Genomic DNA, 23,737 nt, shown 5'->3' with positions numbered 1-23,737 from the left:
GTTGTCCTTCCTGGGTACCATGACGTTGGTATTTCACAATTTATTACATACGTAGCACATGGTAGGCACATGGGAAACTAGTGATGCACTTTTTTAATTTTTCTAAAACCGATACGCCTACGAGTACTTGCCGATACCGAATAGTACCGATACGAGTACAAGGCATTTTCTTCAACATACTTACTTTTTCACAGCAGATTGGTTTGTAATTTACTAATTTACATTTACATTAACATTTCACGATATAAATGTCTGTGTTGATAGAATATTTTTTGGAATATGGAATACGAAGCTGATGCTGCTCAAACATAAGATATTTTAAATGCAAAATGGTTAATATTATTCTATCGACACAGACATTTATATGGTTAGTCTGGTGTTACAAGTGATTTGCCTTAGGTGCACTGCGGAGCGGGTCAGACTGTTTTTAATGCAGGCTAGCTGATACCATAGAAATGCACTAGCCTAGCACTAGCCTAGTGCCACTAGACTCTTCAAATATAAGAACTGCATGAATTACAAAAAAAAAATATCTCCAGAAATCAACAACACTCTGGATAACTAGGAAATGAGGCCCTATGTCAAAAATCCTGAAATATCCCTTTAAAACCTGTCTGCACTTTAATATCCATAAAGTACCCTACTTGAAATGGCGCAAATTTCGGTTTCCCACAGGAGTTTAGGTTCTTTGCAGAAAAATGATTTGCATGATTTTAATTTTATTCAATTATGTAACAAAAAAGTCCAATGACAAATATTCACACACAAAGTGAAATCATAAAAAAACACTATTGGCTGTTTGATAAATAATGAACTGAAATTCATTGTTTTCCCACAGAGTCATGTGACCACAACTGCTCGGAAACTGGAACTTCACTGACTGCCAAAATGAGTGTAATTTAAATGGACACTAAAATGGAGGCCAGTGAGCGACCAACCACTCCGGAAATGGACCAAGAAGAATCAGACGAGGGACAAGAACATTTAAATACGACTCCTGAAACGTCCAGTCTCCATCCGGACTCGAACTCAGAACTCCCGCCTTCACCAAAACGAGTGGACCGATCGACTCAAACGCCGGACACGGACGCGGCGCTCACTATAGAGAACAGAAGACTGGCCGCCGAGGTGGCCATCCTTCGACTGCAGGTTCACGAAAGCCAATCACGACGACAGCGGCTGGAGGCGAGGGAGAATCGCACCGCTTCTGTGATAAATCGCAATTGGTTTTCAAATCCCGCGGACGAACCGAGACCCCGAGTTCGAAGCCGCCGTGACAGACAGCGGCGCCACAACCCGTACGATGAGTTGGACGATTTGCCCGTCAACGCCTGGCAAATGATCAAGGACTTTTTCTCAACTCGTCCCATGATGTTTTTGGCTGTTGGGATCATCTCCGCTTGGCTGATTTATTTTCTTCATGACAGCTGATTAGTCAAAGGGCCATAGGTGCAAGTAGCGGCTCACGGAGATTTCGATTATCAAGGCCACGTGGTGGAATCTGCAGGGAAATAAACAGAAAAGCATTTCCTGGGTCTTTGTGTATAAGATTAATGCAGTCGAGGCAGGAAAAATCTTCACAAATGCTTGAAGTTTTGCGCTGCATCCCCAATAAACTTTGCAAACCGTTTAACTTATGAAGTTAACAACTCTACAAACATGTTGAAGGAGAAGTCCAGGTGCACTTCAAAGATTCATATTCAATCCTTGAAAACAGATCAGATCTGAGGCACTTCTGACTTATTCGAAGTCCTTCCTCAGTACAGTTAAAGGGATATTTCAGGATTTTTGACAGGGGGCCTCATTTCCTGGTTGTCCAGAGTGTTGTTGATTTCTGGAGATTTTTTTTGTTTTTAATTCATGCAGTCCTTACATTTGAAGAGTTTAGTGGCGCTAGGCTAGTGCTAGGCTAGTGCATGTCTATGGTAACTAGTAGCCTGCATTAAAAACCTCTTCAAAAATCATGGGGTTATCCTCCAAACGTTGCCATATCTGATTTGTAGAAAGCTCCTTTGTGAATTCCACGTGTAGTGATGCGGCCACAGGTAAACAAACTACTGTAAATCCGGTAACCGAGCAGATCACTCCGCCGCTGCGTAGCTACAACCAGGAAGCTGATGCTGCTTAAATATAAGTTATTTTAAATGCAAAATGGTTATATTTAAAAAAACAAACAACATTCAGTCAACAAAGACATTTATTTTGGTAGTCTGGTGTAAGTGATTTGCCTCAGGTGCACTGTGCTTGGGGTCAGACTGTTTTTACTGCAGGCTACTAGTTACCATAAACCCGCACTAGCCTAGCACTAGCCTAGCACCACTAAACTCTTCAATTATAAGGACTGCACGAATTAAAAATCTATATATCTCCAGAAATAAACAACACTCTGGATAACTAGGAAATGAGGCCCTATGTCAAAAATCCTGAAATATCCCTTTAATCATTGTCCTTGTGAGGAGTAATACGTGTGAGTAATATTGTGAATAATATACATTGAATACAAATGTTTTGAATGTATAAATACTAAGCCTGGGGCGATATGTATCACGTTACAAAGGGCCTGACACGATACTTATTACAGTACAATCTATTCAGGTTAAATTTGTCATTACAATTAATTTCATAAACAGCACAAGTGTTTCCATCCATCCATCATCTTCCACCTGTCTGTTGCTGAATCACATTTCCCCAGCCCTTATGGCGCCCCCTGCAGGTGGTGGGTCCACGAAAGGACGGCCTCATGGTTCTACCCGGGCCTGTTGGTCTCTCATAAGGGGCTTCTAAACCGCTCTTTGTCTGACCCGTCACTTATAGGACCTGTTTGCCATGGGAGACCCTACCAGGGGCACAAAGCCCCCGTCAACAGAGCTCCCAGGATCATTCGGGCGCTCAACCCCCTCCACCACGTTAAGGTGGCGGTTCCAGGAGGGGCACAAGTGTTTCCAAAAGTTATACATTATATAAATCTGTTTGACATGGAGTAAAACATTTTGAAAAGTGCAAATGGCAAAGACATTCAATAATGTCTTTTTTGTTTAAGGGCATAACAGCATCTATCCGTATTATTGTTCTGACTAATGTTTGTTCACTGGAGAACAAGATGGATTATATGCGTCTGCTTCGCACTTCCCAGAAGATGGTGAGAGACTTTTGTGGAGCAGAGAGAGACAAACCCAGGAGGCGGTGCACCGTTTCAGAGGATCACTGAAGGCAGTAGTCCGGTTTACCCGATCTCTAAAAACATGCTGGTCAGGTTGGCCCACAGCGGCTCAGGACTAACCCAAGTACTTACTTACTTAAAGTCTTCCAATAAGTCAGAAGTGCCTCATTGTTCAATTAGATGCTATTCTTGTAAGCATTTTTGGAATGAATGTATTTTCTGTTTGGAGGTTTCTTCAAAATACTGGATTAGGCAAGACAACTTTATTAAAGGGATGTTTCAAGATTATCGACATAGGGCCTCATTTCCTAGTTATCCAGAGTGTTGTTGATTTCTGGAGATATTTTTTGTGTCAGTAGGATAATTTTAACCATTTTGCATTTAAAATGACTTATACCATGGTCTGGGTGAATACTCGATTCTGATTGGCTGGTGGGTGCTAACAAGCGTGCATTATTTTCGTATAACCGCACACTTAGTCCGGTAATTAAATCACTGGGATATCACTCCGCTGTGGGCATCGCCATAGCAACGCATGACACAGCTGAATCAGATACATGCTTAATTAGTGACAGACAGGAAAGTATGAGATGGACTTTGTTTAATTTCAACGTTTTTGGCCAAAACAAAATGTTTGATAAATGGGAAGTAGAGGAGAGTGAGCAGCTAGGTTAGCTACTGTTAATAAAATATGAGCTTTCCATTTCTATTGAAAACGGTTAAGGTCATCGGTTAACGGTTCATCATTTTCAGGCGTACATAAAATGATCCTGCATTTAAGCATATTTGTCTGGATTAGTAAAGTCAAACATAAAAGTTTCAGTTCGTGGGGCCCAGGTGTAAGCGGACTCCACCGCAGCTGTTTCCATAAACGGTTGAGCTGGTTGAGCTAGCTAGCTAGCTTCAGGTTAAACAGCGTAAAAGTGAAATAACTCCTGCCCACGAGTGCCGCATATCGGTGTTTACTTCCACAGAAAAGTGCCGGGTTAGTCCTGTTGTGTTGTGATTCTGTGCTGATGTTGTGTCGTTGAGCCTGACTGAGATCCTCGTAATAGCTGCGGAGAATGACTCGCTCTGAGACAAGCCTTCAGTGACCGGCTAATATCCCACATAAAATAGTCCCGGTGGTCTGGCATATTTAGTGACTTTAGTAAATGAAACAAATACTTATTATAAATGTTACGTTTGTGGGACCATGGTATAAGCGGATTAAACAACTCGGAGCCGTGCATTCGACGGTTATAATGCACTTCGCGGAGTAACACCACTCCGCTGCGCGTCGTGGTGTTCTTGACTCCGCGTCGTGCATTATAACCGTCGAATGCACGGCTCCTCGTTGTTTAATCCTTACTTATATTTGAGCAGCATCAGCTTCGTGGTTGTATAAGCTACGCAGCGGCGGAGTGATCTGCTAGAAAATAGTCCCTCAAAATGTGATCATTCATGTGATGTAAGGTCAGTTATATTCCAAAAATTATTCTATCGACACAGACATTTATATGGTTAGTCTGGTGTTATAAGTGATTTGCCTCAGGTGCACTGTGGAGCGGGTCAGACTGTTTTTAATGCAGGCTAGCTGATACCATAGACATGCGCTAGCCTTGCACTAGCCTAGCGCCACGAAACTCTTCAATTATAAGAACTGCATGAATTACAAAAAAATCAAAAATCTTCAGAAATCAGCAACACTCTGGAGAACTAGGAAATGAGGCCCTATGTCAAAAATCCTGAAATATCCCTTTAATACATATTGTATATATTCTGGCGCCGTACACTTTCACGAGTAGTATCTAACTGGGTCCCTGATTTCTCTGTACAACACATCTCCTCAAAAACAAAATGATTGTATCTGCCCCCCCCACCTCATTAAATATTATAGGCCTTTAGAACGCTGTGATATTTAGAATTTCCACCCGCAGTCCCTGATCACACTCTATGCACAGATCTTTCGCCATTGTCGCATTAATAAATAGTATCTATTAAAATGTAATTGACAAGCATTAAAATTTGCTTTCCGCTCCCTGTATGAACCCTGCTTTCGTACAAATGTAAATGTAAAAGTAAGCCTGCCTGAAAGTCCACACATGGTGAAGTGAGTTGGTGATAGTTGAGCAGTTGAGTTTAATAGTTTAATTGATGTAGTCCCGCTTTTGTCCCGGTTTGCTCCTGCTTTAGTCCCTCCCTCTCCCCCTTTACCCCGCATATCCCTCTCTCTGCGTCCCCCGCCCCTCACTCTGACAGGGTGCTCCTGCAGGTATGGACCCTCACGCCGTCTTTCTAGCCCTGGCTTCGGTCCTGGTTTCAGGGCCTCTTCGGACCAGCTGCGTCTCTAGCGCCCCCTGGATCGGCTCCTGTCCCGACGTGTGCAGGTGTGGATATGAAGACGGCGCCGGGACGGTCCTGAAAGTGGACTGCGTGGACCGAGGACTGAGAGCCGTGCCGGAGAACGTGAGCGACGTCACCTCTATACTGTGAGTACGAAAGCAGCGTTCATACCGGGAGCGGAAAGCAAAATTTTATGTTTGTCAATAACATTTTAATAACCAGAGACTATTTTTTTATGATACAAAGGCCAAAAATATGTGAGTATGTTATTTATAAAGATTAGAAGGATGGAGGATTTTGATAATTAAAAGTAAATTGGATACAACAGTCAACTTTTGAGCAAAAAATTGGGTACAAGTGCAGCCAAAATTGGAATTAAATGTGTTTCAGGCCATAATTCTTGCATTTTTTATTAAATTATTTATGTAAAAATGTCAGTATTTTTAAAGAGGTTTAGATTTAATGCCGGATAGAATTAAACTGAGTGCTTTTTGGATGACTTTTTAGGCCGTGGGGATGACACCGGGCAGTGCTTAATTTGATCCCCCGTTTGGGGGAACGCATTCCCCCAATTCATTTTTTTTCAGGGTAAAGGATCCGGGAAATATTTTGGAGGAACCGGCAAAAAATGTATCTGATATAATAGTGTCTAATGAGAGTGTTCCGGCAAATATTTTGGCCTGTTCCCCCAATCCATCACATCAGACCAAAAGTGTTCCTGAAAATACTAATTTACAAATCAAGCACTGACACCGGGACAAATCAAAGGCCTAAATTAGGGCTTAACCAGGACTAAAATTGAGAAATTAACATTTACTACATCAACTCAAGGGTCAGTTTGTTTTATTTTTGTATGTATTCATTTTGAACATTATAAAAACAGATCTATTCTGAAATTTCATAATACAAATGCTGCATGTTTTTTTGCTCCGTTTTTTTTGCTACACCACTAAATTTGGACGCACTTGGCAAACCCTATTTTTATTTTATTATGATTATCAATATTACTTTAACAATCTGAAATACTATTTTTGTCAAATTAATTGAGGCCTTAAATGTCATTAAAAAGCATTCAATTGGATTCAAACTGGCATTAAATGTAATTTTTCTCTGTAAAATAATGACATTGCTCAACAATTTTCACTGTATAAGTTCATTGAAAATACCCAAATTATGGTCTAAAACATATAAAGTTTTGGCTGAAATTTGGCTTTGTCCAATTGTCTTTCCTCTGTTTGATAAAATCTTAAAAATGAAATATGGTCTGATTTTTTCTGCATTTGTGGCATTAAAACATAGTATTTCACATTAAAAAGCATTAAATTTGCTTCTGTCTGTATAAGCTGTGTTAACTCTCTATTCTTTTATTTTTTCAAATCGGAACATGTGCAATTATTAAACGGTTATATTGGGGAGAGTTTTCACTTCTAATATATATTTCCAAAGGAGGTGTAGTAGGATTAGTGTATTGACCGACACAAAACACCCCAAGTCATGTCCAAAAGTCGGCGATGTTGTAAATGGGTTTTCACAGCTTAAAGCGCAATCCTCCTCCAGCAGATGGCGCCCTTGATAAGCCCTGATTTTGATCCTACTGCGTATAATTTACCTCCACATTATCCCTCAGCCTGTTATCAGTGCAAATTAATCAGGGACAGGGCTAAACCAGAACAAAAACAAATAAAGTACCAGAATAATGCTGCTGAATGTGTGTGCCGGTCAGGGGTGTCCAGTCTCTCCAGCCCTTTTCGAGAAACTCCCCAAGGCTTCCTACATTGCTACAAAGTCATATTTTTAATCTGTTTGCTTATATCCTGTTTAATCCATGCTGAAAACAATCTGTACATGTTTCAGTAAATACGGTAAAGTACAAAGAGGAAGCTCAAGTTATTTTCCTTAATCATGTTGAAACATCTAACTCCACCTGTCACGTCGTTAGTGTGTCATTAAACCGTACGCAGCTTTTTGTCAAGTTTTGTTAAAGGCCCTGCACCTCATATCTTTCCTGGTCATGGAATTAAATTGTTTTTGTTCTCTTTAAGTATAAAACAACACTGTGCTTCTATTTATAAAGCTTTTTATTATAAAGAACTTGCAGGCGAAGTCAAAAAGTAACCCTGAAAGTTGAAAAACCTGTTCAAAAACATACTGTATCATCCTATTGACGAATTCTGATTATAGGAATGTGTTTGTAAAATTTGGGATAAGTTTGGACACAACTAACAGAAACATTTACAGACAATCAAAGAAAACAGTGGAAAATTAAAAATAATCAGGTATAGGGTCTTTAAGTAACAGCAGCTCACAGGGAAAAAACTGAGTAAAAACTGAATAAAGCTCAAGTTGTGAATATTGTAGTTGCATTGAATAAAACAATGTCTTTCCCAAATAAGAATGTACCATAATCTTATCCTAAAAGATCACAATAAGACAATTTTAAAAAGGCAATAATTACCCTGCAACATAAAGGCGGCGGCAGAAAAATGGCGCTCGTTACGGACTCGAGACACCATTTATCACATTCTTAAGCGCAATGAAATGTGACCAAGAAAAAAAGAAAAGAAAATATATTTTATTTACTGAACATTGATCTCGATTTTTTATTTAATTCTATGGATTTATTACAGAATATGTTTTTCTCCACATATACTTCAGGAAATGAGACATAGGAGATTTACTCTTGAAATGCTATTCCACTGTAGGATATAATATTCATTTGCTTAATTTCATGTGTCTGTGGAGAAATATTTAGACTGGCTGTGGGTGTTTTATTGATTTATTTTAATCTTTATCCGCATGAAACCCAAACCTAAACTGGCATAAAGATCAATGTCTCCTCTGTCAGCACAAATGAACAAACACCAAATAATTGGCAATAAAGGCAATTCAGGTGAGCAGGTGAAAAAATAATAAATTAGACTTTTGCTATAGATTACTGATAAGAGGAAAAATGCAAGTTTTCTAATATTTTATGTTTCATATAAAAATAAGCCCTATATATATTTACATCCAAATACATAGCCAAATGTATCTATATTTTCTACAACAAAATCCTGGTTTAAAATGATGGTTTATGTGTTTTGCTGTTAAGATAAATAAAGATCAACGTAAATATCTGTTACCTATTAACCGAGCGCATTTTCTCCAGGTCAGCATTACCCAAATCTAAAAGCTTCTCGACTGGAGATCAACAGCTTAATGCCTCATTTGAAGGCTAAGACCTACAAACGTGATCGTAACTTTTTCAGTCACGTTCACCGCGTTTTTGTCACTTTGTAGTCGTGGCTTCTTTGTCATATTTTTGAGTGCTTCTCCGGCACGTTTTTGTTGCCGTCTGTTGCTTTTTTGTTCTTTGTTTTTTCGTTTTCATCCTCCTTTTTGTTGCTATTTTGATGCTTTTTTTAAGCTTTTAGATTTAGGTAATACCAAACTGGAGAAAATGTGTTTGGTGCAGGCGAGGGTTAAGTTCAAATCTCAATAAATCAGGCAAGAATAAAACACTGATAAATCCCTTAGGAAAAAACTTCTAAATATTGCTAAGTACAAAATTTAGGAAGTATAAGCATATAAGAAATAAGTAATAAAGAGTCTTTTGATGTAACTTATGTGGAGTTATTGTGTTGTGAGAAAATGGCTCTTGAAGTGACAATTTCCCAAATAAATCTATGGAGAAACAGGGACTCAGTGTAACAATGAAACGCCGTATTGTTAAAACCTGGTAATGTGTTTGTTCCAAGTGAAAGTTTATAGCTTTATTAACCCTAGAACTCTGTCGCTCAAATTCAAAACACCATCACTAACGCCGGGTGATTTTTACCCGAGATAAAACACCCCATAAAAAGTACTTCATCAAAATCTATCAAAACATGACAATACATGACACATGTGAGTCGAGTTCTTTTATTTTAAACTGTGTCATGTTTAATAAAATTAAAGAAAAGCATCATAAGAGGACCTGATAAAAATGCTCCAAAATAACTGGAAAATTAGGAACCTGGGAACAAAAAATTCCTAAAAAATAAAATAATGAAGATGGAAACTTGGTTCTGGGATATGTGAGACTTCCCTCAGTGTCCTTCAAACACAAACAGCCACAGGAGAGAGAAACGAAATATGTCAGATTTTGAATGGGTGTAAATCACCTGCTGACTAAAATAACTATGTGTTATTCACTTACTGTGAGGCCGGAGACACCGAACTCTGAGACAGGAGCAAAGCTGTAGCTGAAGTAGGAAAAGTCAATGTAGCAGCCCTGAATGTCAACCTTGAAAGGGGCAAGAACCTGATTAAGTAGTAGTAGAAATGTATTGTCCCCGTGGGGGAAATTAATTTGCAGTGAGTGGAAATACACAAAGACAACAATGACCACAGCAGACAGATCCAAACATTGACAACAAACAAAGAACAAACCACGGCCTGTCACTAAAACCTTCTCTGACAGACCAGCTGTACAGAATAGAAAAATCACTGTTGGTTACTTCATATTGTTGGTTTGTTTAATTGTGAAATGGCTTGTGGCACAAATGACTGCCTGGTCCTGTTACCTTCGACCTGAGGGGAGCAGCTCAAACTCTCTAAACAGAGGATGTTTTGAGTCCGATAATATTATGTCTGCTTTATCTAGAGCTTGAGCAAAATAAATGTCCTGCAGACCCCTCATAGGAACACCTAGGATTTTGCTTGCGACTGTACATATTTTCCTAAGAGAGTTCTTTTGCGCCTCAGTCATGGCCCCAAACTAACAGATGATACAGAAAGTATCACAGAAGCACTGTAAAACATTTTCAACATGGTTTTATCTACCTTTAAGGACACATAAATACACTAAGCCTACCCTACATTCTATCACTATCACTGGGTGAAAATCACCCAAACATGTGCCTGTAGGAAAAAGTGTGTTTTGGAGGAAAATCCCCAGGCCATCAAAGATGTCAAAGACAAAGCTGAAGCCCAGAGACCCAGGATGCTCAGATAAACCATCATAATGAAAATCACATACATGTATTTACTCGGGTGAAAAACACCAATAGTTCTAGAGTTACGAGAACACTGGCCCAAAACCTGAAAATGAGGGGGATCCAATAAGTGACAAATAATGATCAGGATCACATTTTTGCATTTTCCCTTTGGAGATTTCTTTAAAAAAAAGCCCTGTATTTCCCAAAACACTTGCCGTTGTTGTAGAAAATGCGAAAAATACAGCCAGTGGGAAGTTAAATTTAATAGCAATGTAACGTCTAAACAAAATATTTCTAATGCCAGCTGTTGCATCCAAGCCAGGACACAGAATACTTGGACATTTCAAAGCAAATGTGACTTTTGAGCTGAAACTGACGGAAAATCCACACACATTTTCATCCAAACCTGAAACTGAATGAGTTCTGTGTCATATTTTTCGGTGGTAGCTGCACTTGTTGTCGTCTGAATCTCCCGTTTTACAGTGAATGGAAGCGTTTTGTCCAAATCGTTCCCACGTGTTCCGTTGCAATGGAAAGATTAAAATGCTTTTGTGTCTGAGGTGCGCAGCTGCTCTCTTTGCTGTGGCTCTCGACTTTAAGGTCTTCTTAATTGCATCTTTAATTGTTGCTTTTATATTGTTTACTTTCTGTTGCAGAGACTTGAGCATGAACCGGGTCACCGAGCTGCCGGCGCGCGGATTCACTGGCCTCGCCTCGCTCCGACAACTGTGAGCAAAAACCAGCAACAAAGCGGCTTTTCTGAGGGTAGAATGTGTGGTTTAAAGATCTGAACATTGACTGGAAGATTCATAAAAATGCGCTGTTTAAAGTTGCAGTGAAGATGCTGTTTGAAAAAGGGCAGTGGTTCATTTATGCTTCAATAATGCTCTTAAGTTAGCAGTTTTTCTGGTTTAGACGTGGTTTAGAGCAGGATCAGCCAAATTTCATTCATGATGGAAAAAAAAAAATATATATATGTATATATATATATATATATATATATGGCCCTAAGGCACATTGAATAGAAGTTTTGGCTGAAATTGTACTTAAGGTTTTGCTAAAAAAGTTGCCCGTTGTGTTAAAGGAACAGGCCACCATTTTTCCATTCTGAGCACTGGTAAAATAGCACATGCTACAATAAAACATTAGACTATATGCTAATGAAAATATGTATATTTTATTTAAATGATCTGGCGACCCCCCAAAATTTGTCTCGCGACCCCCTTGGGGGTCCCGACCCCCGGGTTGAGAAACACTGGTCTAAGCTCAGGTAAGAACATATCTCAGTATGGAAACACGGTGACCTGTTCCTTTAAGCACAAGTCCTGAGCCGCTGCCACTGTAGGCCGTCCTGACCAGTGTGGGCCGACCTGACCAGTGTGGCCGACCTGACCAGTGTGTTTTTGGAGGTAGAGGAAACCGTTGCACCTCCTCTGATCCTCTGAAACGGGGCAGCACCTCCTGGGTTTGTCCTGTTAGCTCCAGTGCAGGACACTTCCTCCTCCGCTCCACAACAGTCTTTCACCATCTTCTGAGAAGAGTTCAGCAGTTAATCTGTTTTATTCTCCAGTGAACGTCCATTAGCCAGAACAATAGAAAGCATGTGTGGCTTAGGTGTGAGTCTGGCCCGGATACCTCCTCGTTTGTCCCTTTTTAGTTTCCTGTAGTGGCGCTCTTGATGCCTCTTCAGTGTCTCAGAAGAAGAAATGTGTTGCTCTCAAATGGGTGTTTGTTTACTTTTAGAAAGCTGCTTCTTCAGGAACATTTTGAACTCACAAAGTAAAAAAAAAATCCACCGAACCTCCAGAAAAACAAGACGTACAAAAGTACCCAGTAAAACAATGGGGAACACAGAAACCACAAATGCAGTTCGCAGAAAAAGGCAAAAGAAAAATGCAGCCCTCTCTCTGTACCGAGGGAGAGGGCGGTTGTCGCCTGTTTTCACGTCACCATGAAATGTTTGTGAATCTTAAAAAAATTTAACTATGACATTTTTTGCATTGTAGTAATTCATTTGGTGTTAGAAAGCAATAAAATCACTTGCTACTTCATAAACCACCCTGAAATTTCAGCAATCGAATAATAGGATTTCCACAGGACATTCAAAGTCATTAAATTAATTGTGCCAAAATCAATGCCTTAAAGTAGTGGTTCCCAAACTGGGGGGCGCCTGAGGTTGCGGGGGGGGCAGAGCTTTGCCTGGTCAGAGGGTCAGGTCATAAGTTATATTATTTGAGCAAAATAAATGGTATAAAATAATCAAATGTGACTGAGTAAGGACTGCAGGTGCATTAAACACTCCAATTTCAGTTTATTAGCAATTATTTTATACATTTGTGGGGGCCACAGTTTTGAGCTGGGGGGGGGCGCAGCCCGACTACAGCACGGGCAGGGGGGGGAACCACTGCCTTAAAAGAACAGGCCACGGTTTTCCCATACTGAGATATGTTCTTACCTGAGCTTAGACGAGTTGATGTGTACCTGTCTGGTCTTTGTGAGTGCGCTCAGTCATGCACAAAGACCAAAGATGTTGTTTAGCCTCTCCTCCTCTCCTCTATGGGGCCAAAACGGGGGTGAAGTTAGAAGCGACCAAGCTCTTCCATATTTCCGATGTTTAAATACAGTAACGTGATTAGTTACAGGATCCAAGTGTAGTTACACAAAATTAAACATGTCGATTTTCTAAGCAGATAAAAAGAGGAACTATATGGCAAGGCGTAATAACACTTGGACGTCCACGCAGTAATATCTTCACTTTGCAAAAGATTTGTGCTTTTTTTTTCTTTCTCCTAAATATCCATAACCGATTTGGATGTGAATAAACTGGACACAACGGGCAGATTTTCAGCAAAAATGTCTAAAAAAACAGACAGAAAATGTAATTAAATTGGCCCATACATTTTATATTTCCACTGTAAAGGAAGTCAAACTGTGCCATTATTTTCAAAGAAATGTAGATTTAACGCCAGTAGAATCAAATTCAGTGCTGTTAATGTCACGGGTTTTAAAGACAGTTCATGTTAAAATAGTTTGGATTAAATGTCTGCCGTGTTCTGTGTCTCCAGGCGTTTGGCAGGAAACCGTCTGCAGCAGATCCACTCAGACGCCTTTCACGGACTCCACAAACTCACCGAGCTGTCAGGACCCAGTTGTTTCCATTACAAACATCCTGACTTTTATCATTTATCAATAATTAATTCAGTTTTTCTTTTTTCAGTACGTTGCACGACACTGACCTGAGAACTGTTCCATCTGAAGCTCTGGACAAACTCCGGGACCTGCAGTCGCTGTGAGTCCGACAGAGACACATCAGACATGAGCTTTTTTAAATACAGATTCAGTAAATAACTCTTATTTTGTTCACGACTAAAGCCGGGTATCGTTACATTTAGTTTGATACCGGTACTTTAACATTATTTGGTTTTCGATACCGATGCTTGAGCGATTTTTTTTCGATACTGATACTAAAATATTTGTCGTCTAGAACCAGAAAACAGAATGTGTGGAAGATCTGTTCATCTCCAATGTCAAGAAATGGGGGAATAATTGGGGGAAAAATGGGGGGAAAATTCTGGATTGAGGAAAAATGGGGAGAAAATATAATAAAAATGTAGGAAACAGTGGGCGATCATTCAGAAAAAAAATGAGTGAAATATTGGGAATAATTTGGGAAAAATTGGGAGAAAATGTGGCAAAATTAAAAAAAAAAATTGTAAAAAAAAAAAAAAAAAGGGAGAATATAGGGAAAATATTAGTTTAAAAAATGTGAAAAAAATTTAGCAAAAACAAGAAACAAATGTGAGGCACTTTGAGTTGCCTTGTGCATGAAATGTGCTGTATGAATAAATTTGCCTTGCCTAAAAAGAAATTGTGAAAATTGAGAGGAAAAATCATTTAGTTAGTTACTTCCTTTAACCTCTTAACTCCCGCCTTAAACCGAGAGCATTTTCTCCAGTTCAGCTTTACCCAAATCCAGTAGGCCAGTGTAACGCCTCATTTGAAAGCTAAGATCTACAAAACTCATCTAAATGGATCAAATTTTTTGTCACTTTTTGTCACATGTTTATCATTTTTTCATCATGTTTTTGTGATTTTTTGTATTTTTTTTTTGTGATTTTTTGTGATTTTTTTGGCCACTTTTTCATCATTTTTTCATCATTTTTTCGTACATTTTTTGTCATTTTTTTGTGAATTTTTTTGCCACTTTTTCATGAGTTTTTCGTCTTTTTTCGTAAATTTTTTGTCACTTTCTGTCATTTTTTTGTCCTTTTTTGTCCTTTTTTTGGTCAATTTTTTGTCACATTTTTGTCACTTTTTCATTATTTTTTTGTCAAATTTTTGTCAATTTTTTGTCTAAGTTTTCTCACTTTTTTGTCACATCTCCATCAATTGTTTTCGTCTCAGTTCTGTCGCAATTTTCTTACCTTTTTTCCAGAAGCTTTTGGACTGGGGTAAAGCCAAACTAGAGAAAATGTGCTCAGTTCAGGTGGGAGTTAAGGGGTTAAAGTGATAGTCTGTAAGTCTGCAAAGTAAGGAGAGATAGAGAGAAATTTGTAAAGGCCTTCCTAGTTTGCAAAATGAGTAGCCAGGAACAGAATTTTCAAAAGTAAACAATCAAGCTCCTCCCCCTTCTCTCCTGATTGGACCTGACAGGCCGGTTCACAGGAAAAGCTCGTCTCATTGGTCAAAGTGGTATCCAGTAGATTCTGATTAGTTGCTGAAATCAAAGGGCGGGACTTTAGAACGAACATTGTTTTTTAATAATACTTACATTACCTTAAACTTCAGACCCAGACGGTCAATTATACACAATCTATTAAATTTGTGAAATACTTAAAGTTACAGACTATCACTTTAATGCAGTCCCTGGACCAACAGCATTTCTTTTGGTATCTACCATTAAGCGCCCAGTAATGAAGTGTGTCGTTGACTTTATTGCAGTCGTCTGGATGCGAACCGCCTCTCCGTCCTGCCCTCGCGCTCCTTCAGGGGTCTGTCCTCTTTACGCTTCCTGTGGCTGGAAGACAACCAGCTGCGGGAGACTCCAGGGGGCGCTCTGTCACACGTGCCCCAGCTGCAGGCTCTGACGCTGGGCATGAACCGCCTCACGCACCTGCCGCCGCGGGGCTTCCACGCGCTCCACCAGCTGCAAGTGCTGTGAGTGAAGAAGGGTGAGGGAGTAAACTGAGCACAACACAACAAGATCACCTCATTCTGTTTTCCAGACTCCTCCATCACAACCAGATCCACTCGCTCAGCCCCACGTGCTTCTCCGGACTCCACAGGCTCCAAACGCTGTGAGTGAAACAGGTTATATCAAAACAATAAAGCACTAAGACGGTGATATACAGCAGAGCTTTCCCCAAAACAGGGATCCTGGAATCAAAGGGCTTTCCTGGCTGAGCTCAAAAATCAGATTTTACTGAGTGACAACTGGTTTTGAGGCTTAATATTGTGTTTTTGTGTAGTACTGTTAATTTCAACAACATATATAGTTGTATTAGTCTTTTAACAAATATGTAGTTTAATTTCAGTCAAGATTTAGTCAAACATTTCTCCTCAATTTTAGTCTAGTTTTAGTCGACTAAAACTAAAAAATTTAGTCCAATTTACAATATGTATTATAATCATATTTAACCTCTTACCCCCCCGCCTTAACCAAGTGCATTTTCTCAAGTTCAGTTTTACCCAAATGTAAACGGGCTCGACTGGAGTTTACAGCCTACAGGCCAGAGTAATGCCTCATTTGAAAGCTTTTACACTGCGTTCCAAATTATTATGCAAATTGGATTTTTGTGTCAAAAAGGTAAAAAACAAAACAATAATAATGAAACTCATGGATGGTATCGTGTCTTGGGGCTCTATAAAATCACTGACATTAATCTCAGAGACCTGGGATGATTAGTTGTCGGGTTAAGCCCAGTTAAGGGAAAAACTACTGAAAAAGGGTGTTCCACTTTATTATGCAGATCATCATTTTCAAGCAATATGGTAAAGAAAAAGGGACTTTCTGCTGATGAAAAGCGTGAAATAGTTGAATGCCTTGGTCTAGGTATGAAAACCTTCGATATTTCATGAAAGATTAAGTGTAATCATCGTACTGATAAGAGATTTGTGGATGATTCAGAGCACACTCCGTTTTGTGCCGATAAAGCCACAATATGGACGGTTTCTGCCAGACAAACACATCAGATTAAGAGAACAGATGCCACAAAGCAGCATACAGGTATTTGAAGCTGCTGGTGCCTCTGGAGTCTCCCAAACATCAAGGTTTAGGACCCTCCAGAGGCTGCAGTTGTGCATAAACCTTCTATCCGGGCCTCCCCTAAACGGTTAATTGAAGCTGAAGCAGAAACGGCTGCAGTGGCTCAGAAATACATGAAGACTCATTTTCAAACAGTCTTGTTCACTGATGAGGCCGTGTAACCCTGGATGGTCAGATCAAAGGAGTAGTGAATGGTTGGTGAATGGCCCCAATGTCCCAACAACTAGGAAATTTTTTCCACCACATTTAAATGATCCTCTACCAGTTAAAGACTTACAAATTATGCTGACTCTCATTTGAGTTGACAATTTAGAAAATCTTGAAAAAATGTCATTTGCATAATAATTTGGAATGCAGTGTATTGTCACTTTTTTTAAGCATTTTTGTCTGTTTTTTCTCCTTTTTTGTTGCTTTTTTCATTGCTTTTTGCCACTTTAACCAAATGATCTTTTTGTGCTAAAATGCGGCAAAAATGAATTCAAAAGTCGAGGCTAAAACGATGCCTGAAGTCTCCAGATCTTTGCCGACTCCTAGAAAGTAAATGAAAAGCGGGGATTGAAAACAGGTGAACTCCAGTGGCTCCGTGGTGGATTCTGTGTGAGTCGTAGGCGGTGCATTGAGGCCACGCTTTACCGTTTAACTGCAGCAGAAGCATTTGGGCGACAGCTTCAGGCGAGCGAGAAGAAAGCGACCGCAGACGGATCTGGGGTAACGGACCGATGCAGATAAACGCCTCGAATCCACAAAAACCCGATTTTACAGAGAGGTCTAAGCGCTGGTAATTGGAGTAATGTGTCTGAGCGCGATGTGCCTCCGCGGGGCCACACAGGGAGAGCAGCTCATGGGGAAAACCAGGGCTTAAGCGACATTCTCATCCACATACAGGGAGGCAGAGGATTCTTTCATGTAAATTTAGTTGAATAAATCTCATATTGATGATGATTGCACCTTCTCTACCTTCTGTACCTGGAGGAGCGTCTCCAAACTATTCTGCCGAGATCACCAAGGCTAACGAAACTTTAACACTTGGGCTAAACAAGGTCAGATTTAAAGTTCTGTGTTCAGGTATTTAGTTTCAGAAGTGCACACATTTATTTGAGCAATTTTACATTCATCTTATCTTCCAAAATTCATGCAGTCAGGGGCGGACTGGGACTGAAAAACAGCCCTGGACTCTGGTTCAGCCTGGCCCAAATTAGCGTAAATGTGACACAAATACATATGTTAACCTCTTACCCCCCGCCATAACCAAGAGCATTTTCTCCAGTTCGGCTTTACCCAAATCTAAAAGCTTCTTGACTGGAGAGCAACACTGTTTGAAAAGCTAAAATCTAGAAAAGTGATGGTAACTTTTTGTCACGTTGTCGCTGCATTTTTGTCATGTTTTTGTTGCTTTTTCATGACTTTTTTGTGGCTTTTTGGCGCGTTTTCGTCACTTTTTCGTCACTTTTTTTGTCACTTTTTCGTTGTGTTTTCGTCTCTTGCGTTTCGTTTTTTTTTTCATGTTATTGTTTTTTCATCGCATCTTTCATTGCTTTGTTGTCACGTTTTCGTCACATTTTGTCACTTTTTTGTTGCTTTTCCAGCACATTTTTGTTTTTGGATGCTTTTCTTTTAAGCTTTTAGATTTGGGTAAAGCTCGGTTTCGCCCGGGGGTAAGGGTAAGGTAAAGTGAGAGGCCAGACCGGTGGCCCTAGAGCCAGTGGCCCTTCTGTGCTCTTCCAGAATGGACACATGGCCAGACCGCCCCTGCATTCAGTGTGGATGCTCAAAATTCAATGTACATTTAGATAACAGAATCAATTATTGGGTCTAGATCACATTGACTTTTGATGCAAGTCCTTCCTGAGCTAAACAGATACAGATTTTTAACGATACAATGGTCAGTTTTAAGCTTCACACAACATTTGCCATGAAGAGTTTTTAAATACATAACACAGCAGCTTTGTACATTTGTTACAGATGTTTGTAGAATGAACCAAAATAAACACTTGGTAGGACGAAGTATGTCTAAAAAGAATGACTAGGTCATTAATCTTACTTAATTCGAGATTAATCACAGGTATACACTGTAGTTCTTTCTGATATAGGTTCCAATAGTAATCTGGTGTTGTTTCTAATTATGAAGCTCGAAATTATTTACATGTTTATCACGCGTTTGACTTGCGTAGGGGCAGGCATATTTTAGTCTATTGTAATTCCCTTTTGGTCCTGCTGTTTCCCTGTTGTCATTCCCAAAAATCTAACTTTGGTGCTCTTCAGTGCAGGGATCAGCATTTGACTTTAAAAAGATACAAAACTGAGGCAGAAAAAGTATTGGTAAAAGGCCTTTATTGCAGCATGGCCATTAGATTAAAACCTTAAAAGTGTTTGGTATAGATCACATCCCCGAGTCCTTAACCCCTTAACTCCCACCTGAACCGAGCACATTTTCTCCAGTTTGGCTTTACCCCAGTGCAAAAGCTTCTGGAAAAAAGCGGTGAAAATAGCAACAAAACTGAGACGAAAACAGTGATGGAAATGTGACAAAAAAGGGAGAAAACATTGGCAAAAAAGTGATGAAAAATTGATGAAAAAGTGGCAAAAATGTCACAAAAATGTCGCAAGAAATTGACAAAAAATTGACAAAAAAATTGACAAAAATTAGATAAAAAATTTACGAAAAAATAACAAACATGTGACAAAAAATGACAAAAAAAATGGGACAAAAAAAATTACAAAAATGTGATAAAAATGGGACAAAAAATGAAAAAATGTGACAAAAAATGAAAAAAAATTGATAAAAAATTGACGAAGAAAATGACCAAAAAATGTGACAAAAATGTGCTAAAAACATGACAAAAAAGTTACAAAAATGAGTTGAATACCTAACAAAAAAATTATGGAAAAAAAATCTGATGACGTGAGGAAAAAGATCCTCTCGGTTCAGGCGGGAGTTAAGAGGTTAAGCGGAGGCGACAGACTTAAAAGTCTCCTGCAGAGAGAGTCCTTCTGGATCTACACTCTTAAAGCAACAGAGTGTCCAGGTCTCAATGGGGAACTGGACTTATCTATAGAAGATGTTTGTATATATGACTGTAAATAAATTATAGATATTTGTATATTATCCTGATATGTATTTTTGTGTTTCTTGTATTCTGAAATCTGCTCATAGGATGTACTGCATCAGCTGACTGAGTTCCAGCCCCTATGGGTCATGTGACCACTTAATACAGTTTAAAAGCTGCATGCTTACACATCACTCGAGTACTGCCCTGACGAAGAAGGCCTATACGGCTGAAACGTGTAGGTTTTAATCTAATGGCCATGCTGCAATAAAGGCCTTTAACAATACTTTTTCTTTGAGTGCCTCAGTTTGTATCTTGTTTTCAGAGCTGATTTGTAATGATCGATATCATCAGCTGTTTGTATCTGTGAAGGGAGTGAGTTCCAGTAAAAGTGCAATTAATGTCAATTATAATTTTATTATACAAATATCCTACCTGTATTTCAAGGCTTCCTTGTTTTAGCCCAGCCAACTCAGTGGATACACTCTCCTGCGAAGGCAATTCATACACAAGAGGCCATTCAAAGAGCTTCACACTTTTTTTTAATGTAATTACTTGGTGACATGTTGTTGTGTCTTCCTTTTTCTTTTTCTGCTTGTTTTGTCTCTGTTTCCTGTTTGTGCTGGGGTTCTTGAGTTCGAGGGCCTGGGGGGTGGAAGTGGTTTGGGCAGTGGTGGTTGCAGTTTATCAAAACTATTTTCTTCTCCGTGTGAACAGAATGGACTGTAACCGACACAATACGACATAAAAGTATAAATAAGAGAAAAGATTGCACGTTTTTGTCGATTGAAGCTTGAAAAAGCTCCTTAACCCCCTCCCACCCGCTTTAACCGAGTGCATTGTCTTTACCCAAATCTAAAAGTTTCTCGACTGGAGCTCATTTTGGCCCATCATTTTTTGTGACGTGACGTTCACGACCGAATCGGCTCTTTTGAGGTGAACAGATTGAACCGGATCTACAGAACAATCCGAACAGAAGAGCACACGGCCAGGGAATACTCAAGCAGGGCCGAGCCAATATGGCGCCCTAACGTGGGGTTGGGGCCATTTTATTGTAACAAATTTTCAACGCAATCTTACACGACTCCCCGTGCCCAAATAGGGCTTGTTTGAAAGCTTAAAATCTTTAGTTTCCAACACAAGAGACCGCAAGTCTCCTTCACACAAAGTTATGTCCGAAAATCGGCGATGTCGGTGTTTCAAGAAATATGGATGGTTAAAAGAGACACTCATCAATTTTTACAGATGTACGATCGAAAGTGTTGTTTGTTTTTTAAAGGTTTGAGATTTGGGTAAAGCCAAACTGCAGAAAATGTACTTGGTTCAGGTGGGGGCTAAAAAAAATTAAAATAAAAGTAAATTAAGATTTATGATCACATTTTTTTTCTTCACTCAAGTCCAAACACAGTGGCTGCAGATTTATTTCACCGACTTCCTCAAAACAAAGGAAAAACATTTACTTGTGCCGAGAAAACGTTACTTATTTGCTAGAATCGAGTCACTAACATTTAAGGCCTTCATTGTGGAACAAGGCTCGTCCTTTCCGTAATAAATGAACTCTTTTTTTTATTTTTCCAGAGACTTGAGTTTCAACAGACTCCACACGTTTCCCGCCGTGTTCCAGCTTCTCCCCTCGCTCCAAGATCTGTGAGATTTACACACATTTCATTTTCAAATTCAATCTTCCGGATCAAATGGTACTTTATGAATTGAACCTATGGATTTCTTTTTTTTTTTAAAGAAACCTCCAGAATAATGGGATTTCTTTTGTCCCTGAAAACGCCCTGAGAGGAAATCTTCTCTCGCTGAAGGAAATGTAAGTTTGATTTGATTAATTTTCAGAGAATCACGTTCATTTCACTGTTTTTGTTTAGAAACGTGTTGAACAATCCCCTTTTTGTGATCGGGTCCTTCACTAAACTGTCAAAGCTGCCGACCCTGTAAGTAACTCATGATATTATTGATATTTTTAAATAGGGCTGCTCGATTATTGAAAAAATAATAATCACGATTATTTTTGTCATAATTGAAATCACGATTATTCAAACGATTATTTGTTGCCTTTAAAAAAATCCAGCAAAAAAGTGACAAAAATCCATAAAAAAAAGACAAAAATCCAGCAAAAAAATTACAAAAATCCAGCAAAAAAGTGACAAAAATCCAGCAAAAAAAGACAAAAATCCAGTAAAAAAGTGACAAAAATCCAGCAAAAAAGTGACAAAAATCCAGCAAAAAAAGACAAAAATCCAGTAAAAAAGTGACAAAAATCCAGCAAAAAAGTGACAAAAATCCAGCAAAAAAAGACAAAAATCCAGTAAAAAAGTGACAAAAATCCAGCAAAAAAGTGACAAAAATCCAGCAAAAAAAGACAAAAATCCAGTAAAAAAGTGACAAAAATCCAGCAAAAAAGTGATAAAAATCCAGCAAAAAAAATTACAAATATCCAGCAGAAAAAGACAAAAATCCAGCAAAAAAGTGACAAAAATCCAGCAAAAAAGTGACAAAAATCCAGCAGAAAAAGACAAAAATCCATTAAAAAAAATTACTAAAATCCAGCAGAAAAAGACAAAAATCCAGCAGAAAAAAAACAAAAATCCATTAAAAAAAAGACAAAAATCCATTAAAAAAAATGACAAAAATCCAGCAAAAAAGTGACAAAAATCCAGCAGAAAAAAAACAAAAATCCATTAAAAAAAAGACAAAAATCCAGCAAAAAAGTGACAAAAATCCAGCAAAAAACATTACAAAAATCCAGCAGAAAAAGACAAAAATCCAGCAGAAAAAAAACAAAAATCCATAAAAAAAAGGACAAAAATCCAGCAAAAAAGTGACAAAAAAAAAATTGAAAAAAAATTAAAAATTCTAATCGATTTTTTGCGATTATGCTAATTTTGTAATCGTTTACTGTTGTAATCGAAATCGTAATCGAATTTCGATTAATTGCACAGCCCTATTTTTAAATACATAACTAATATGTGATGAGGTCATTGTTTATTCCTGCAGTGGATTTCCCGTCGTCTCGCAGAAAAACCCGTCACGATTTCAGTACAGCAAAAAAAATCAACTGGACTTTTGTGAGTTCAGAAAAACTTTAACATGATGAAGACTTAAACTGTTCTGTGTCTTCATGTTTAAATGTTTTGCATTTGACACTGACCCGTGTTCGTGTTCAGGCCAAACCCCGGACTCTTCCTGGAGCTTTTCCCTCCTGCTCTTCATCTCCATCGTCTTCCTCACAGCTCTGGCTCTACTATCTATCAACTTCTTATTCAAGGTCAACGCCAGAAAATATGACTCCCCACTGTGAACTCAGCTACAAAGGAGCATTATCGAATATTTCAATAAAAAATAACCTTAAAAACTCTATTGAATTACTGACTTTTAATATTTTCTTTCACAAATGGCTTTTTCAAAATGCCAAACAAGCAAGACATTTGACTTCTCCTACTTGTATCTATTTTTGCATTTCCTTGTTGTACACGTGCATTTGACTAAGTTGCTCCTCATTTTCAACTCCCCCCATCACAGTGTCTTAAAAGTATGAAGTGACTAAACCCGGTTTAAAACTGTTCAAGGCTCAAGTTTAAAACATGTCGAGCAGCAGAAATCATTCAGTGAAGCTCAGAGCGATAAAGAGTGGAGAAGGGGTTTGTATGGCCAATATTCAAAGTAATTTAGTTTGATGTCATTTATTTTCGATGTCCCCCTGAAAGGAGGCTCATTTTAAAGCTCTATGAGCTCTTCAGTCCAGTCTCAATCACTTTCGATACCGGAGATATCGGCCGATATTGAAAATACCAACACACAGGTGCTGGTCATATAATTAGAACATCATGAAAACGGGCTTTTACTTCTGTTTTTCAACTTAAACTGTGAAACTATTATATGATATAGACTCATGATGTGCAAAGTGACAAATGTCAAGCCTTTGTTTGTTATATTTTGATTATGGTTTACAGTCCATTTTTTAAATATTCACATT

The 23,737-nt window shown here is 38.8% G+C and overlaps 1 protein-coding gene across 1 annotated transcript; it reads left to right on the top strand.

The window, feature by feature from the left end:
- Positions 1–915: 915 nt before the first annotated feature.
- On the top strand, positions 916–23,062 carry LOC306965114 (uncharacterized protein; the record flags this gene model as incomplete). Its single annotated transcript, XM_079559357.1, has 12 exons — positions 916–1,383; positions 5,402–5,631; positions 11,100–11,171; positions 13,509–13,580; positions 13,661–13,732; positions 15,385–15,600; positions 15,669–15,740; positions 21,334–21,402; positions 21,497–21,571; positions 21,630–21,695; positions 22,759–22,829; positions 22,929–23,062. 12 exons carry the CDS (start codon positions 916–918, stop codon positions 23,060–23,062), a joined length of 1,617 nt encoding a protein of 538 aa, XP_079415483.1.
- Between the last annotated feature and the right edge of the window lie 675 nt (positions 23,063–23,737).

Source organism: Gobius niger, assembly GCF_951799975.1.
Source record: "Gobius niger genome assembly, chromosome: 7".
In the NCBI taxonomy this organism is placed as follows: domain Eukaryota; kingdom Metazoa; phylum Chordata; class Actinopteri; order Gobiiformes; family Gobiidae; genus Gobius; species Gobius niger.
This window is presented reverse-complemented; position numbering and strand designations above follow the sequence as displayed.